This window comes from Schistocerca serialis, chromosome 1 (genome assembly GCF_023864345.2).
Source record: "Schistocerca serialis cubense isolate TAMUIC-IGC-003099 chromosome 1, iqSchSeri2.2, whole genome shotgun sequence".
NCBI lineage: Eukaryota > Metazoa > Arthropoda > Insecta > Orthoptera > Acrididae > Schistocerca > Schistocerca serialis.
The window spans coordinates 580,346,624-580,365,589 of record NC_064638.1 but is presented as its reverse complement, the minus strand read 5'-3'; the positions used below and the strand labels follow the sequence as shown (position 1 = coordinate 580,365,589).

Here is an 18,966-nt window from a genome sequence, read left to right as displayed (position 1 = left end):
TCTTTAATGAAGTAAACTGTGTTATTAGATTTGTTATTCCAGCTACCAACTATTCGATTACCGCCATGTTCTTATCCTCCACTCCTGATATAACTGTCCATTGTGGTTCTGGAGTATGTGGTCATGGTTTGTATGTATTTTCTTTAACAGGAGATATTGGTAAACTTGTATTTGCAAAAACAGAACTTGGAGTTGGCTTAATCTTGTTTTGGCCTATTGTGATGAACAGTTGTCATGAATCCATGCTGAATAGCTTTTACAGGTGGGAGGGGAGGGTGGGGGACTCTTTCTTCCAATCTAATTTACTCCTGTCAAAGTTCCCCGCCACAGCAGCATAAGGTCTTTGGTTTCCATATTCTTCAGCTCTCTTAAAGGATATATTGTATGTAGCTGATGCTTTCTTAATCTTTTGTTGTTTGAGATGTACTGGGCAAGACTTATCTCTCGATGTGTGGTTCCATTTACAGTGGACACAGCACGTTATTTCACTTGTGCATGGTTCATTCCACATTGACTGCATCGAGACCGTGACTGACATTGATTACTAAGATGGTCATATCAAAGGCATTTAAAACACTGTGTCACTAGGGGTATGTAGCGTCTAACATTACACTTCATACCATATATAGTCACATATTCTGGTAGGAACTGCGTTTGCCAGGGTATGTAGTTCGTTGTTTCTAAATTACTTTTTCTTTTGATCATTCTGCGTACATGGGTGGCTGTGAACGTAGACTGAATAGCGTGTTTCAACTTTAACTCTGTTAATTCGGGATCTACATTTCTAATAACTCCTTGCTGATGTGTTTTGACATGTTTGCTACCATCTGTTTCTGATGAAGCGTGTTGTCCTCCACAAGCTTGTTTGTAGCCTCTCTTGCTGATAGATCAATCCGAATTCGCCACAAACTTGAGATTTATGATTTTCTGCTTGTACTCAGAATCTGAGGTATCTAGTATCGTCCCCGAGGCCATGGGATCGTATTCACCTACATTACGATTAAGTCCATCAACAAATGCATAAAATGGATCCATTGCATGACTGTGATATCTATTACATTTGTTTTTATTATATATTAGCTAGACAGTTGTTTGTGAAAGATTTTACATTGGTTTATTACTCTTTCATTGCCTGAGTTGAGCGTTGTTTGAATTATCACCCACTGCCGACCTCATAGTCCCCCTTCGGGGAAGGGAACTTGATCCATTATTTTAATTAAAATTGTCACATACCTGTGTTGAGCGATGTCGGATGTTTTATCTCCTTCGTTATTTGTTGCTGGAGTTGTTGAATGATGACTGCTCGTCTTCTCTCTGTTAAATAATTCTTCCTTCCGTTCCAGTGTGCGATTTGTTGCAGCGCTCGTCGTTTGCTCGATGATCATACTCATGTTCAGGAGACCTGCCGCTCCCTGTAATTCTCGATTGTGTTGCTCCACGTCGGGGGCACTGTCTGTATTTATTGTTTTGGTCCTGGTGTTTTTATTTAACACCCTCGACCTGTATGTCTTTCAATAACTTTTTCCTGCTTTTTTCACAAAGAAATGGGAGAGTTAACTATTGCTCTTTACTTGTTTGCAACCAAAGATCTTTCACGAAGTGTATACAAATAAAGACACGAGGATGGCAATGTAGCAGGTGATCTCTTGTTCAAAGAGTATATGACGTTTGCTTTGGATTGTTTAGTGTTTACTTTCATACGCACGTGTTACGATGTTGTGTTGATAATGTGGTTTACATGCAGCGGGAATACAAGATAGTTCGTGGAGTAGCAACTTTAGCTGTTATCATCTGGCTGTCAAGTGCGAATGTGGGTCTAGAGTGGAAGGAAGCCCTTGGTCGAAAGAACTTTTAACCTTTTTACGTTAGTATTTTCGTCTAATTTAAAGCGTCGTCATGGGAAAGAAACATAAGAAGGTGAGTAAAAGCTATTGGTCTAAGGAAATGCATTTGCCCTTTTAAAGTGTTTTGTAAATATGTGTCATGTATGTACTCCTAAGTAGGTTCGGAAAGTACACAGCTACTTCCCGCGGTGTTTCAAACCATTTCTGTGAACACCTAGAGTGACTCAGGAAACAGAATTAGGCATTTGCCTATTGTGATATCACATCGAAGAAACAGAAATCTTTTTAAAACGTGGGGTAAGAATGATATGTATACACCAGATTACTGTAATAGTGTCGTACATCGAATTAGTTCTGCACAAACAGCGGGTGACTGTTTTTACCTTTTGGGTCGACAGAAGCGTCCGATCCCACGCGTCGGCTTTGACCCGTGACGTAAGGGTGTTGTCGTGTGTAACGTCATGACGGCGCGGAGTTTGGTTTGACTGTGGCTGTCTCCAGTTATGTTTTATCTTATTTTATTTACTTTTCTGATCTGTTTGTTCTATCTCGTGAGATTTTTTTTTAAATTTAAAAACACATATTACTTATTTTAATTATCTGTTTCCTCGAATTTCTGTTTTAGTTTATTATATTTATCTTTCTGATCTGTTCATTCTATCCCGTGAGATTTTTTTTTAAAAAGACAAAAAACACTGACCAGCTACTGAAGCATCTTTATCTTCTATGGGTTGCAGGGGTTACGACCCCTGGGGAGGTGGGTGGGTATTCATACATGGCTGTCTTCACTTACACGTTGTAGCTACGCAAGGCGCCTAAATTTGTTTATATTTAGTTTGCCCCCCACCCAAAACACCCCATTTCCCGGGCTTGTCCCGTTAGTGTCATTAGGCTTCTTGTGGAAAGTGTGTGTATGTTTGTTTTTGTTTCCGCCATATTTGTGACGTCATGGGTCAAAGCAGACGGGTGGGATCGGACGCTTCCGTATTTCCTATCTTTTAGTAAAAATGTTATCACACGTTACACACTGACCCCCCCCCCCCCCCCCCCCCCCCACACACACACACACACACCCGCGCGCGTATCACATATAGACAAATATTGAATTTGCCTATTATCACCTGTTTTCTTTGGCTTACTTGCTATGGAGCTGTGTATTGACATATGGTAGGAATGTGGGCATATATTTCGTAGTTTATATGGATATTTGTCTTTAGATCTAGCTATGCTCATGTGAATTGTCCATCACTTTTTACACACATAGCTTTAAATGATATAAAAAAGTTATAAAACTGAATACAATAGGCTAAATGTAGAAAAAGATGATGAGCTATAAAAGAACCAACATTAGGAAATTGGCACACTTCGCTCTGTCCATACACCCTTATGGTTGTACAGATATTTCACAATAAAGTGGGGAGATGTATCTTGACAATTTTACAAAGTGTTTATTGTGGTATGCACCAAGAAGGTAAATGGTGAAGTAATAAGTCCAGTGGCAAGGCACAGTATATCACATGACACTGCAGGTAATGGTGTGTTTCTGCCGTACCTGCCTGTAGTGTGCACTTAGGGGTGCACATAGAACATTTAACACAGATTTTGGTGTTAGTTTAGGTATGTAAAGGGTACTTGAGCCATTGCAGTGTTCACTATATGTGGTATAATGCAGATGCGACAAGTATGATGTTGAGGAGTGACACGGAGAGTTTTCCAAGTGTAGTTTTCGAAGCAGAATCAGAAGCAGAAATGGGATCAATTTTGCAGTTTCCCCAACGTTACCAGGTTATACGAGAGCTGAAGAGTGTGGTGCAGGACAGAGGCTGGCAGCACACTGGCACTGCTGCAAAGTATTTTCCATCCTTCTTTGCACAAGATACATCGGGTATCACATTCCTACCTGCACAATACTATAATAGTTGACCATAAAAGTAACAATGTTGTCGTTTTGTGTGTGTGCATTATTGCTGTGGTAATAACTATTGTATGATTACCAATTGATTGTCACATTAACAGGCTCCTGTAATGTGCAGTATCAGGTCCTCTTTTTCAGGATCATAATATTTTTGTTTTTCTGTGCACTTTGCTGCTGCCTTCAGACACACTATTTGTGGTGTCACCGCCAGACACCACACTTGCTAGGTGGTAGCTTAAATCGGCCGCGGTCCATTTAGTACATGTCGGACCCGTGTGTCGCCACTGTGTGATCGGAGACCGAGCGCCACCACAAGGCAGGTCTCGAGTTACGGAATAGCACTCGCCCCAGTTGTACGATGACTTTGCTAGCGACTACACTTACGAAGCCTTTCTCTCATTTGCCGAGAGACTGTTAGAATAGCCTTCAGCTAAGTCCATGGCTACGACCTAGCAAGGCGCCATTAGCCTTACATAGTTTGATAACTATCGTATGAAATGTCTCATCAAGAATGCTGTATTCACATCAAAGAATAAAAGATAAGTATTCGAGGAGCTGCATACTTTTCTTATTAGAATTCACTACTTATCCTGTTCCAGAATTCACGCCCGTCTGCGTTAGATAGCGTGCCTTTCGGCCTCCTTTATCTACAAGGTGTTGGCACATTTACCAACACATCACTATTACATAAGCTGACAATATAGCATAACGAAACAAAGCATGGTAAATAATTAACAAGAATAACATTATTGGTTGCAGTTGTCGTCTGCAACTGATCGTGGTCACCTGGGCTTTTGGTGGCACAATAACATGTGGGGAATAGATCAAATATTGTGGCATAATTGGTCCTCTAATTTCCCATTGCTATGATACCTGATCTGTAGGGGAGAATGGGGATAGTTGACTCACATTTTCATTTTTAATTTTTTTTGTGTGTTTAAAACAAAACTGAAACTGTGATAACAAGCCTTTCACTTTCCCGTTAAATCCTATATATTTAAAAAAATGAATTGGAAAATACGTAACTATGAAAAAAATGTTTAAAGAAGTGCTTTACACCATGGCTCAAGGATCCCCATGTGGGGAAACTTGAGCTCGAAAATAACACGCTTAAACCATCATTTTATTCTCAAAGCATTTATGTGTGGAATTTAAAATCTCACGTTAATAACATTATAACGTTAAAAACTTAGTCTAAGAAATAGGAAGTCCTTCAAAACTAGTTAAGAAAATGAAAATAGTCACATTGATGATGGAATGTTGAAGAATCAGTTCTATTTCATCTTATCAACAACAGTGTTGCCTTCATATGGAGACCATTTAAAGTTAGTCTGCAGTTCATCTTGCAAACTTAACTTTCGCTCCTACCTCTTCTTTATTAATAGCTTTTCCAACCAATTGCTTAACACTTTTTCCCCCTCAAATTTTACCAACAACTATTGCTGTCCACAACTAAATCGTCACTGCCATTCAGATTACACTGCGCCACGGATGAGCTCGTGCTTTTTATTGAATAATTTTCAGGTTGTTTGTCGGATGATTCTGCGGAAGTTTTCATTTTGGATTTTTGTGGGAGACGCAGCGCTTTGAACTGTTTCTGTTTTCATGTAGGGCATTGTTTTCATGGACTACCCATTTTTTATGATTTTACTCTTTTCCTACTGCCTTCATTAAGCAAGGCAAGGTTTTAAGGTAAGGTCTCACAATTCATGGTGAAACAATGGCTGCACTTGGTGAGGGCTCTGGACAAATCATCAGTGTTGGACAAGGTTACAGTAGACCTAAGCCCATCCACACTGGTTTCAGTTTTCTCAGTATCTTTTCGGTTAGTTGAAGAAGCCAGAGTAGTTTCCACAGGGACATATGAATGCCAGTGCCCTATCAGTTACATGTGAACTCAGAAATTCATCATCAGTGAAAGTAGTAGTATTCAGGATGAAAACACCAATAACTTGAAAGTGTCTGCAAATATTCATACTCGTAAAAGCTAGTGGATAAGCCTTACCTACAAACCAATTAATCTGTTAGGCTTAAAGATTTTGTAAATATCTAAAGACTTTTACAAACATGTTTTTGTAATAACAATTTTATAAGACTGTTTATGTGAGAAAAGTTCTTGTCTACAATATGTGGCAATGAATTTAATTTTAGCTTAGGGGTAGTTGAGCCATGGCTCAACTCATGTATGTAACATATGTATGCAAATATTCAGACTGTTAGAGAATGAAAATAAGGTTCAAACTGTCACTTGATAAGTTTCTTTTAGTTAAACACAAAAACTGGAAACCATTTATCTACAACAACATTGCATGAAGAGACAGATTGCTACTTACAATGAAGAAGACATGCTAAACTGCAGGCAGGCACAATTAAGGCACTTACATAAAGCTTTTGGCCATAGCCTTCATCAGCAAAAGAGAAACACACAAGCAAGGACACCTGATGCGCACATGGTCACCAATTCCAGCACCTCGGGGTAGAGTTGGTGGTTATGTGCACATGGGGTGTGTTTGCTGTGTGTATGAATGGTGTGTGTGTTCCTCTTTTTGCTGATGAAGGCTGTTCCTGTGTGCGGCTTAGCGTATCTTCTTTATGGTGAGTACCAATCTGTCTTTTCCTACATTGTTGATCTGTTCCTACATTGTTGATCTTTTCCTACATTGTTGATCTTTTCCTACATTGTTGATCTTTTCCTACATTGTTGATCTTTTCCTACATTGTTGATCTTTTCCTACATTGTTGATCTTTCCCTACATTGTTGATGTTCCTATCTGGAGTTTCCATTGTTTGAAACCATTTACCTAATTATTTACTGTTTAGATAGCAAAAACAGTAAGCAGACAGCGCTACTTCTATATTGCTTCAAGACAGCTGATAATTTGTCCCTTGTGAAATACTAATGAAAACTAAACAGTGATACTACCTATGGAAAAATAAATTGATCTACTGATGAGAAAACATGACTGGCTCATGTATCCCACATGCTCAAGTGTCACGACTGTCCCATGAACAACTGGCCATCAGTCAATTTGTTATTCTGGTGTAAATATAAACAATAAATTTAAAAATAGGCTGTTGTCTTGTAATTTCCTGAGAACTGTTAACTTATTTTGCTGTTCAGTCAGTAAAGAATTTGACCTCTCAGGTTTTCTTAGCGTGTTTGATTAATAGTGAGCTTTCGGGTGTTCAGCAGTGTAGTTGTTTGTGCATTGTAGCAGCTACTCTGATTGTCTTGAATTCCAGTTATAGTAAGGAAGGACAACTATAATTATTCATGCACCCTGAACAACGTATATACAGACCCTGTGGTACAAGTTGTTGATAGCTACATATACTAGGTGTCACAGAAGGAGTGGTCAATATCCAGTGATATGGCAGGAACTGATTTTAAGCAAAAAATTTCATATGGGCATATGCTCTATTTTGAATGGATTCTGGTGCAGAACACATTTAATGTACATCGTTATTTATTTTCTGTATCAGTCAAAACATTGTCAGATTTACATGTGTAGAAAAGTTAGTAAACGTTACAACATAAGTTTTACAAAGTATCAATTTAAAAATACGTATTTTTAACACATTAATATCTAAGCATTAGTGTACATCAAATTTCCGTTTAACCAAATACACATACTATCTTTCTTCCCTGGACATGTGTGTACAATATTAGGCCAAAAGAAGAACTCAGCAACTTGGGAATAATCTTTATTGTGATTAGAGGACATTTTCTTGTGCATATCATTTGTAGGGGCCAGACCAACTTCCTTTGTCAGTCCTTAAACTACAGCTACCTTTCTCCAAGGGGATGTGGGTAGTGCCCTGACAGATTTTGATAGAGCCTTGCCGAATGTAGGACACTGGTATGGTAGTATAGTTGGCATTGGGATGGACAGAAGAATAGCATTCTTCTTTTTTGTCCTCTGAAGAAGCTAGCCATCATGCTCCTTCTTTCAAAATTTCTGGATTTCCAGTTCAGTCATACATTCTTTTTTATTTTTATTATTTCGTTTATCGTTTTATTTTTTTTCTTTCTGAAATCATAGATTTTCTTCTTTGCCGTGACTTCTCATTTTCCTCACCTTGCTGCGCTTGTGGATGTCTGTTTTGGTTGATCTGCTATCTCTGTCAAAACGTCAACCAAATTAAACTTCTGAACATCTTAAAATTAAATTATTTGGCTGTAGCTGAAGTTAAATGTGGATAGAAAGGAGTAAATTCATACTCTTGCAGCATTGTTCAAGTAAAATTAGCATCCTTTATATATTTTCATGTGCATATAGTGTCACAGGTGGGACAAAAGTGAAATTAAGATATAGCTATACATATATTAATAAAGTATCCATGTTGAGTATATTAATACTTACTATTTTCAGAAACTAGAACCACTTTCAGTGTATCACACCTTGAGTATGCAGTTGTACCACTTGAAGATATACTAATTCAGCATATACAAATCAGCTGTTGGGTAACCTAATGCTACAAACTGATAATATGTGAATTTCCTTAAGTTATATGTTGATATATTTAATTACCCTTTAATGCAGTTACAGCACACAAAAATGTTTCTTTTAAAATACGAATCTGGTTGCTGCTTTTCATGGAATCACCCCTTTATAGGTGCAAGTGTAGTGCATTAACTATCATAGTAATGATGTGAATTGTGGTGACTGTGGAGAAAAGTAATGAATGGTTGCTTACTCTATCCTCAGAATGCATTTCTTTCAGATTTGTTTATTGCTTGCGTGTGATAATATGTATACACACATCAAAAAAAGTTTTGCATCACCTCAGTTCCGGAACCTGTACAAAAAATTGGTAGAGAGATCAAGATAAACATCATTTCCGCCCTTTTTATTGCTCATGAAAACCACACATTGCATGTTGTACCACCATACAGTGAGATCTTGAGAGTTGGTGGTCCAGATTGCTGTACACACCGGTACCTCTAGCACGTTCTCATGCATTGATGCATGCCTTTATTAGTCATTACTATCCACAAGTTTATCAAGGCGCTGTTGGTCCAGATTGTCCCACACCTCAACAGCGATTCAGCATAGATCCCTCAGAGTGGTTGGTGGGTCACACCATCCATAAACAGCCCTTTTCAATCCATCCCATGCATGTTCTATAGGCTTCATGTCTGGAGAGCATGCTAGCCTTTCTAGTTAAGTGATATCATTATCCTGAAGGAAGTCATTTACAAGATGTTCACAATGGGGGCGCAAATTGTTGTCCATGAAGACGAATACCTCGCCAATATGCTGCCGGTATGGTTGCACTATTGGTCGGAGGATGGCATTCACGTATCGTACAGCCATTACGGTGCCTTCCATGACCGCCAGCGGCATACGTCATCCCCACATAATGCTCCTCCCTCCCTCCAAAACAGCAGGGAACCTCTACCTTCCTGCACTCGCTGGACATGTGTCTAAGGCTTCAGCATGACCAGGTTTCCTCCAAACACATCTCCGACAATAATGTGGTTGAAGGCATATGCAACACTCATCAGTGAAGAGAATGTGATGCCAATCCTGAGCGGCCCATACAGCATGTTTTTGGGGCCATCTGTATTGCACTGCATGGTGTCATGGTTGAAAAGATGGACCTCGCCATGGACATCGGGGGTGAAGTTGTGCATCGTGCAGCCTGTTGTGCACAGTTTGAGTCGTAACACGATGTCCTGTGGCTGCACGAAAAGCGTTATTCAACATGGTGATGTTGCTGTCAGGATTCCTCCGAGCCATAATCTGTAGGTAGCGGTCATCCACTGCAGTAATAGCCCTTGAGCATCCTGAGCGAGGCATGTTGTCGACATTTCTTGCCTCTCTGTATCGCTTTGGTTCACTCCAAGATGACCGAGCGAGGTGGCGCAGTGGTTAGCACACTGGACTCGCATTCGGGAGGACGACGGTTCAATCCCGTCTCCGGCCATCCTGATTTAGGTTTTCCGTGATTTCCCTAAATCGTTTCAGGCAAATGCCGGGATGGTTCCTTTGAAAGGGCACGGCCGATTTCCTTCCCAATCCTTCCCTAACCCGAGCTTGCGCTCCGTCTCTAATGACCTCGTTGTCGACGGGACGTTAAACACTAACCACCAACCAACCAACCACTCCAAGATGCCTGGACACTTCCCTTGTTGAGAGCCCTTCCTGGCACAAAGTAACAATGTGGATACAATTGAACTGCGGTATTGATCATCTAGGCATGGTTGAACTACAGACAACACGAGCCAACTGATCGGCTGTCGGACCCCCTCCGTCTAATAGGCGCTGCTCATATGTGGTTGTTTACATCTTTGGGTGGGTTTAGTGACATCTCTGAACAGTCAAAGGGACTGTGTCTGTGATGCAATATCCACAATCAGTGTCTGTCTTCAGGAGTTCTGGGAACCGGGATGATGCAAAACTTTTTTTGATGTGTATATTTCCACGTAACTAATAAATAGTACTAAACTGAACAAATCGTTTCAGGGGAAATCAGTGAAAAACAATAAGGTCAACAAAGATGAACCAGAGGAATTCACAAGAGCACCTCATTCATTTATAATTCACCGTGGAATTGTTGGCAACTCCATTCTGGAGCTAGTGAAAGACTTTCGAAGAGTGATGGAGCCATTTACAGCTACTTCATTAAAGGTAAGTAGGTAGGGTCTTTGCCATTGTGGTAATCTATAGTAAGAAATTAATACTAGCATTGCATTTACTTTGTGTACAGTAAAAACTAGAAAGTGGATCAAAGAAGTTTCCTTTTTATGGAATCTGGGCAGAATGAAATTATGTTTCAGTGTAATAATTTCATGTTTCACCAAATACTCACTGTAAATTCAGTTGAAACAAACACAAGTGAAAGTGTGACTTTGTTCAGCCTATGTTGCATGTATTGATGTTTTTCAGATGTTTGTTGTTTCTTTATCAATCTTGACTACCTCACCTCGAATGTTGATGTATAAAACTTCTCTTAACATTTCATCTCTGACTGTGGGAGACATCTTCCGAGGTAAAATGGCAAACTGCAACCAGAACTCTAAGGAGCACTAAGTGTATAGGTTTGTAGAGGGCACCACAGTCTATGAAGTTATGTCAGCTGCGAGTTTATTGCTGGTATTGCCAACATTTTCAGTTGAAAGTAATACATCGTCGTTCTTACATTGCATTGTTGACATCCAAATTTTGTCTAATTCAACATGCTCCTCTTTTCTGTTAAAATGGATATGGTGTTTATAGATCTCAATAGCCTTTCTATACATAAGCGCGTGGTAATGCGATGTTTTCGATTTGAAAGTTCTCTCTGTGAATTTTATTTCATGGTCACCCTCTCGTTAAAGATGTTCCGCTATGGCCGATTTATCCATATGTTGCAGGCAGCAATTCCACTTGTGGTCAACTAGATGGGTGTTAACACTTATTTTTGTGGTACCAATATAAACCAGTCTGCAACTTCAAGGAATTTTATATACACCCAGTGTCGCCAAAGGTGTCATATGTCTTGTGCCGATCTTAAACATTCTTTCATCTTTCTGGTGGGTCTGAAAGTAGTTTCCACACTACACTTTCTCAACTCTTTCCCAATGTGTACTCAACACTGTCCCAATGTAATCTGTAATTGTACTGAGGAAAACTTTTCCTCATCAGTCCTGGGTTCTCTCCATAGGGTGAAGCACTCTATCTATCTTATTGTTAGAATAACAATTCTTCTTGAATATCGACCGTATATGTTCAAGCTCATCTTTTAAGTAAGTCGATTCACAAATCTTGTGTGCTATCTACCAAGGTTTTAATCAACCTTTATCGTTTGGGGTGGTGGTTAGAATCTTTATGTAGGTAACGGCGAGTATGCGTGGTGTTGTCTACTCCGTGGCCCAGTGTCCCATCCCCTCGCTTGATGACAGACACCTCCAACAAATTCAGCTGGCCGTTATTCTCTGTCTCCATAGTAAATCATATTTTTGGATTGATACTGTTGAGATGTACCAGAAAGGCATCTAATTCCTCTGCACCATATGTCCATATTATGAAAGTATCATCGACATTGCATTACCACCTGGCTGGGCTTTTTCTGGTAGTCTGCAACACCTATTTTTCGGTTTTCCATTAACAAATTGGCAACAACTGGACCAAGAGGACTACCATAACCATCCCATCAATCTGTTGATAAAAATCATTAATTGAAATTAGGCCATGGTGAAGCAGTGTCTAAATATCTACTGGAAAAATATCAGCTGTGCATGAAATAGATTTGTTCACTGTAATCATGATAAATAATGACACAACATCAAAATTAACAAGGATATACCTTGGCCCAGTGCATTTCTCTTAATTTTCCAATGAAATAACATGTATTTTTAATATGTCTGTCAGTTCCACTCACATAAGGTTGCAGCAATGAGGCAAGGTGCGTAGCTAATTTGTGTGTGGGGGAACCTATAGCACTTACACAGTAGACATCAAAGGACTCTATGGTATGTGCACCTTGGGTAATCCATAGAGCCTAGGCGGGCACACTTCTGTTTTGCAGAGTAACTTCTTGTCGTCAGAGGAGCTTAAAGATGCTTTCACCAGACGATCAGTGATGTTTAAAATCTTCATTGTTGGGTCCTTCTGATTTTTTTTTTTTTTTATAATTGGTGGGATCTAAAATATTATTGATCTTTTCATGATAGTATTCACTTCTCATCAGGACCATGGCGTTATCATTGTTTACAGTAAGAAGGATCATGCTTTTATCTGCATTGATACCCCTCAGCACCTTCCTTTTGCCTGTGACAAATTACAGTTAGGTGGCTTACAGGTACATAAAATTCTAGCTGTTTCCATTATAATTATGTCAGCTGACTGATCCCTGCCTTGATATTTGCTATAATATCTGTGATTGTTTTAGATCAGTCTACATCATCATCTACTTGTTAAAGTGTTTGCCCTGGTCCTCATAGCCTGTCACCAACACTCACTCACCCCCAAGTGTGCCCAGCACACTACAGTCCTCTTTTCACATTACTGCTTACGTTTGTGGCATATAAACTGACTGCATAACCATTAATTAGGAATTCTTCTTCGGCTTACCTCTCAGCTTTATTTCGAATGCTGTCCAGGGAGTGAGCAGAGACACTTTTCAGTGCAAGCAACAGTATTCCTCAGTCACTGCTGGAAATGCTGGTTATTTTTTGGGTTTGGGTGTTGTCTTATAAAATCCCCAAATGGAATATTGTACCACATTTATTTGAGGCTGCTGTGTCTTTTGGGCTCATAAAATTACACTTTCAACATTATTCCATGTGTAAGAGGCCACTGGGAAGCCAATAAAACACCTGATAATGAACAGTCTTTGTTATACACTATTTTTTTTATTTGTTATAAAAAGTAGACTACGTGTTAATCTAGGTTTCTTGACCTTAGTTGTGGGATGCTCTTTAACAAAGATTGTTCCTAGAAGAGGCAGGTAACATTTTACTTAATTCCAACATACAACTTGTGAAATAATTGTGATGTTATACACCATTACCAAATGGAACGGGAAAAGTGGAAATGATAGTTATATACAAAATGCCCTCTACTATACACCATAAGATGACCTGTGGCGTATAAATGTTCATGTCTGTTTGAAGTCTGTCAAAGAAATATTTGCAATATCATTCCTGATCCTTCTGTATCTAAAAAAACTGCATTTAAACAGTTTTATGAATGGACAGATATGTAAATGGTAATGTGTGTTGAAATACTGGCATGCCGTAGAAATATAGAAATGGTTGTGAACATCTAAACATGAAAGATAAGACTTCTTAACTCCACCGAGCGTGTATTTGTTGTCCTGTGTTAGTGCATGACTGTTTTTTGTTTTTTTTTTGCCTTGATGCCGTCACAAGTTTCATCCAAATTGATCTTGTTGGCTGATCAAGTAGTGTGCTAAGTAAATGTTATAATATTTCACTGTAAGTGCAAACAGTGCAGCTCCTTTTCAGGCATAAAGAAAATGATATACAGAAATAGTTGGAACTCTGGAAGGAAGTTATGCTGTTGTGTACAGACTCCAACAGGTCCTGTGTTGAAGGTGACCACTTCCAATTGAACATATTTGCTAAGTACAGAAATTTACAGTAGTCTCCTTTCATTTGTGTCACTGGTGGTCGTAAATGACATTTTCTGATGGCAGAATGCAAGTGTGTATAGTAAACTGCTTTTCCACTGCTACCGAGGTGATCTTATCAAAGTATGAGGGCACAGTTGAAGGTCAGTAAATAGTCAGGCACTAATAAAGCACTAGAAATAGTTACTTAGAATGTGAGGAGTCTCATTTCGTCTTTGTAAGACATTGTACATATTTCCACGAATCACTGTAACGTTGCGACCACTTTCTAACACCAGTGTTTTGACCCGGGAAACTATAGTCGCATTGTGAGCAGGAGGCCAAGTGCAGGGTGTGGGTGAGGCATCAGTGATACAGTAATATGTGAAATAACATTTGTTAATTTATTGAGTTTACAGAGTTAAGTGTCTTCAGGGTGGTGGGCTGTGGCCAGATGCAAGTGCACATACTGCAAGGAAGTGCTGATGTCATCCGAACGGGTCGGTGAGCATGGTCATTTGCTGCGTTGGTGGCAGCAGGACACCAAGAGGCGTCGCCCACCCAGACCTTCTGTGACACAGTGGGGCTCCAACCTGAGCACTTTCGAAAACAGAATATTTGTTGTTGTGAAGATGAGGCTGTCACCATGTACTATAGATTGACTAAGATTGCAGCAGTTGTTCTCGGTTTGACCCGGAAGCTGTGTGAACAGGCTATGTCTTGTCAGTGTGGAGATGATAGCTTGCAGACCATCCACGATGACCCATAGCAGAGGAGGGCTGGCTGTACAACAGTCTTCTCATTCACGATGACACATTAGACAGAGCAGGAGTTGTAGTATGCATCAGGTTGACTGCACCTTGTTATTGAAGTCAGCAAGCAGGAAGCAAGTAGGCCATAATCTATCAGCTTGCAGTTTCACTGAAGCTCAGTGGACTGTCGTTTTCTCTAGTTCTAGCAACACGGACGGAATGGCAGCATGACTGAATGTGTGTGTGTGTGTGTTCCAAAGCCTCATTATTTAAAGTGCTGAGCCTGCACCTGTGATGCAGTGGCTCTGGGTATATGTGCAATTTTGCCCTCATTTTTTGGTCCCATCAGTGCTCCTTCCTTTGCTATGGTAATTCAGTAATTACGATGGTCGCTGAGCTCGAGTCTTTGTGCCTACATTTGACTTTTGCAGTGGCCCTCTGGTCTTGAAGTCGCATTGTGTTATTTCACAGTACCTTGTTTGTAGCACTGCAGTGTTTACGTTACTGCTTTCTCACACTGAGGTTGTGTGGAATGCTCATCACATCTTGCCCTGACATCTGTTACATGAACAGTGTGCCTTGTTGACATTTGACAGGCAAGCCAGCCCAGAGCTTGCCAGATAGAACTTTCAAAAAATTAAAAATGTACAATAAAATTTTTCTGCTGATAACATCCCTCCCATTGCCTATCCTCTGCACACAATTGTACATTGTGCATGTAGTACCAACTTTTTTGCTCATGAGAGCTGCCTTACGTGGACTGTCTTGTTATAACTAATTCTGTGTCATTATTCTTAAGTTTCAGTTTACTGAACCCTTTTTACTGTTATTCTACATTATCTTTATTTACGTTTTAACAAGTTACAGCAAGTTTATGGTTTTCTTTTCTTCTATCATGTGTTTTTTTTAACCTGCTGTTTTGACTTATCATCTGCAACTTTGTCTTTGAAACAAAAGATTCCCATACATTTTCCCAAAATAAACAGCTGATTATACACAGTTTAGTTCCTTGGGACTATGCCTTGCTTGCAGCTTCTCCTTTGGCTGAATCAATGTCTCATCAATTTTGACAGTTATTTTAAGAACAATTACACGACATTTCCTCACAATCACATTCCCTATATCATTACAAGTTTTGGGAAATTGACCCAGATTGTCAGCACATGTTCCTGAAAGGATTCAGTGTTGTCACATGATCTTTACCTACAGTCATTTTTTTTCTACTCCTTCACTTCCTCCCTCACCCCTATGGTGAAGGTGGTGCACCCCTTGTGGTAATAAATCTGCATCCTTCGAAAACAAATGTGTCTGTACTGCTTCATTATCTGCAACTAACATCACCGATAGTTTTCTGTGCATTCACCATAGTATCTATCTCTAAATCACCATCTGCTGTTCAAATCTGCACGACACAAAAATTAGTGGCATGTGTACTTCCCTGTAAATCTGGCACAGATTCCACAGCCTCGAAACAACCACCATTATCACCCAGTGGTACCACTGCACCTGTATCAGTTTCACCTGTGTTGCTACTCACACACACATTTGTTCCCATACAGCACAAACTTATTTCTTTTGGCATTTCAGATAGTTCTGTATTTTCTCAAGATATTGGAGCTGACACTATTACATTACTTTCTGTTACTTCCACAATGCTAATAGTTTCTGTATTAAGTAAACTTACAGGAGCTTCCACAACCTTTGATTCACCATACCTGTTCACATTGTCTACAATCATGCAAGCACCTTTCAACGTTGATTCCTCTTCCTTCCATCTTTCTGCTTTCTCTCTATCCCTTCTTTCCATCCCCCCATGGGGCTCGCCGCTCTTTGGCAGGTTTGCGCCTGGCTACAACATGGCCCCAGCCTTTGCAGCATCTTTTCCCTTCTGTGCTGCATGTCTCACCTCTTGCTATTCTTTTTCCCCTCTCTTGGGGAACATGTCTGGGGTGTTATTGGGAATGTTCCACATTGTCTGTCGCTGACATAAGTACAGTCTCACCACTGTTTTCCGTTCCCTTTTTCTTTCCTTGTCTCCCTTCTCCTCTTCTTCCTCCGCTTCGGCGTTTGAGGTTCCTCTTTTTCTTCTTCATTCCTGTGCACTCTTGTAGGCTAACCCATGCGTCAGACACGTAACAGGTTACTGGGTAATGTGTAATGCTCAGCCCCCGGTCGGCAGGTAGGGTTCGCACACACCCCCTGGTGTAGGCCAGGTCCAGGGGTGAGTGCCTGAGCTGCAACCTTCCCAAGTTTCCGATTGGTCCCTCTGTTAGGTGTTTGGGAGGTGTGGCCTGAGGTGTGAACAATCACCTAAGGTGGGTGCGCCCCCTTTTGAATGGGGAAACTTGTGGAAGGAGCGCACCATCGGAGATGGGGGATTTTCCCGCAATGAGTCGATAACCTTCACAATCAACGTCTACAAAACGTAAATGTTATGAGGCTAATGATTCAAAGACCCTTCCTGCTGCACCACGGTTCCTTGTGGTCTCGCGTACTGAAGACAGTCAGTCCTTCGCCACGGTAAATCCGTTTATTATTTAGAAAGGTTAAACAATTGTTTATACAATTGCTGGCCCTGTGGAATCCTGCTCTCATTTACAGAATGGCACTTTGCTTTTGGACACTACTTTTGATTCTCAAGCACAACTGCTTGCTGCCTCACTTCTCCACACCTAGCCTGTTCGTGCTAAGGCCCATAGAACTTTTAATTCTTCCTGTGGTGTTATTTACACTAGGCTGCTTGATGGTCTAACCGAGGCTGAAAGCCAATCTTACCTCTCTCATCAGGGTGTCATTGTCGTCCATCGTGTAATGAAGAAGGTAGATTCCTCCTTAGTGCCCATCCGCACTCTTTTTCTCACCTTTGGTAGAGTGGTGCTTCCATCCAAGATCAAAGCAGGCTATGAAGTTATCACAGCCTGGCCGTACATTATGAACGTGATGTGCTGCTACCAGTGTCATCGTTTCAACCACACTAGAACATCTTGTCGACACTCAGCCAAATGTGTAAACTATGGTAAGGATGAGCTCGAGGGCAGTTGTCCGCCGCCTCCTCACCACTGTATCAACTGCAATGGCAGCCATGCTGCCGCCTCTCAGGATTGTCCTGTGTATCTTGATGAGCAAGCTGTCCAAGAGATCCGGGTGAAGGAAAAAGTGCCTTACCCAGTTGCTCACAGGCTATTGACTAGTTGCAAACCCTGTGTTCTCCCATCTGGCACCTATAGTTCTGTTCTTGTTACCCCTTGCTCCATGAAGGACATGGCCACGCAGACATGTGACCTCCAATTCAGCTCTGAGGTTGTGAAATCGTCGCCCAGTATCAAGGTAGCATCACCATCTCCCCATCCAGCTGTGCAACAAGCCATCAGACTCTTGCGTCGAAGGGTGAAGCCACCAGCTACACAACCGGTAGGGCCGAAAGGACAGAGTGAGTACTCCCGTTAGAGGTGGCAAAAAATAATGTTACTGAGAAGTAAAGGTTACTGCGATAACCGTTCCTCTGATACAGGCAGTTATTTCAATAACTGTCTAGTGTCAGCAGTGCCTCGCGCCATCTGTTGACCGAAGATTGTACTACGCTTTCCCGTCAACTCATCGGAGATCTGGCTACAAACGAAGGAGAGGGATAGACCATTTGGAAGGCGTTCTGTAGGCCATGGGAATAACTGTGAGACTGCGCGCCATCTCTTGATAAGAACTGTGTACTATAACGCGTGCCTTCGTTACTTTTAGCACAAACAATTAAATAAAGTTAATGTCCAAGCGGTGGCTGATAGGAGCTGCAGTACATGCATTAACAAGTACGGTCGTTCCCTTGAGCCACCGCCTTATTTGTCAGTTTAGCTTGGACGGGTAGTATAAAGAGAGTTACCATAAGGAATTCGAGCGACTATGGAAATAACTGTCAGAGATCGGTATTTTCCTCTGGCAATTATCGTTATTGGCTCACAGTTCTCGTTCTCTGGCAGTTATCGGGCTACCATTACAGGTAACCTGGAAGTTGGTAACGGAATAACTGTGTGTCTGTGTTCCTGACACAGTGACTCCAGTCTTAGACCCTGGTGATATTTCCAGAGACGATAGTTACTGGAGCGAACAAATATTTACGTACTTCTTTGGAAATAGCCGCTGACAAATGACATGTCAGAATGTATAACATAATACAGTTGAATATAATAATAATTATCCTCATCATTTGTCAAGAGATTGTCAAAATATGTGAATATATTGCAGTAACTGCTAATATTTACAGAATTGATACGCTGTCAGAATAAAACACAGTTATGCACTTTTAATAAATTTATCATACATAGAATACCCGATCTTGACTGTTGCGACCAAGTGCTGTCAAAACTGAAATATAGCAGAATTTTTACCTAAGCTGGTCTATCAG

At 40.6% G+C, this 18,966-nt stretch overlaps 1 protein-coding gene across 1 annotated transcript in view; it reads left to right on the top strand.

The window, feature by feature from the left end:
* Positions 1–1,639: 1,639 nt before the first annotated feature.
* The window catches only part of LOC126476705 (protein Peter pan), an 81,504-nt gene continuing 64,177 nt past the window's right edge, over positions 1,640–18,966 (top strand). Inside the window, exons 1-2 of the mRNA XM_050103563.1 lie at positions 1,640–1,917; positions 10,230–10,394. Of these exons, the coding sequence (XP_049959520.1) occupies positions 1,897–1,917; positions 10,230–10,394 (186 nt within the window). The 5' untranslated portion in view covers positions 1,640–1,896. The remainder of the gene's footprint in view (positions 1,918–10,229; positions 10,395–18,966) is intronic.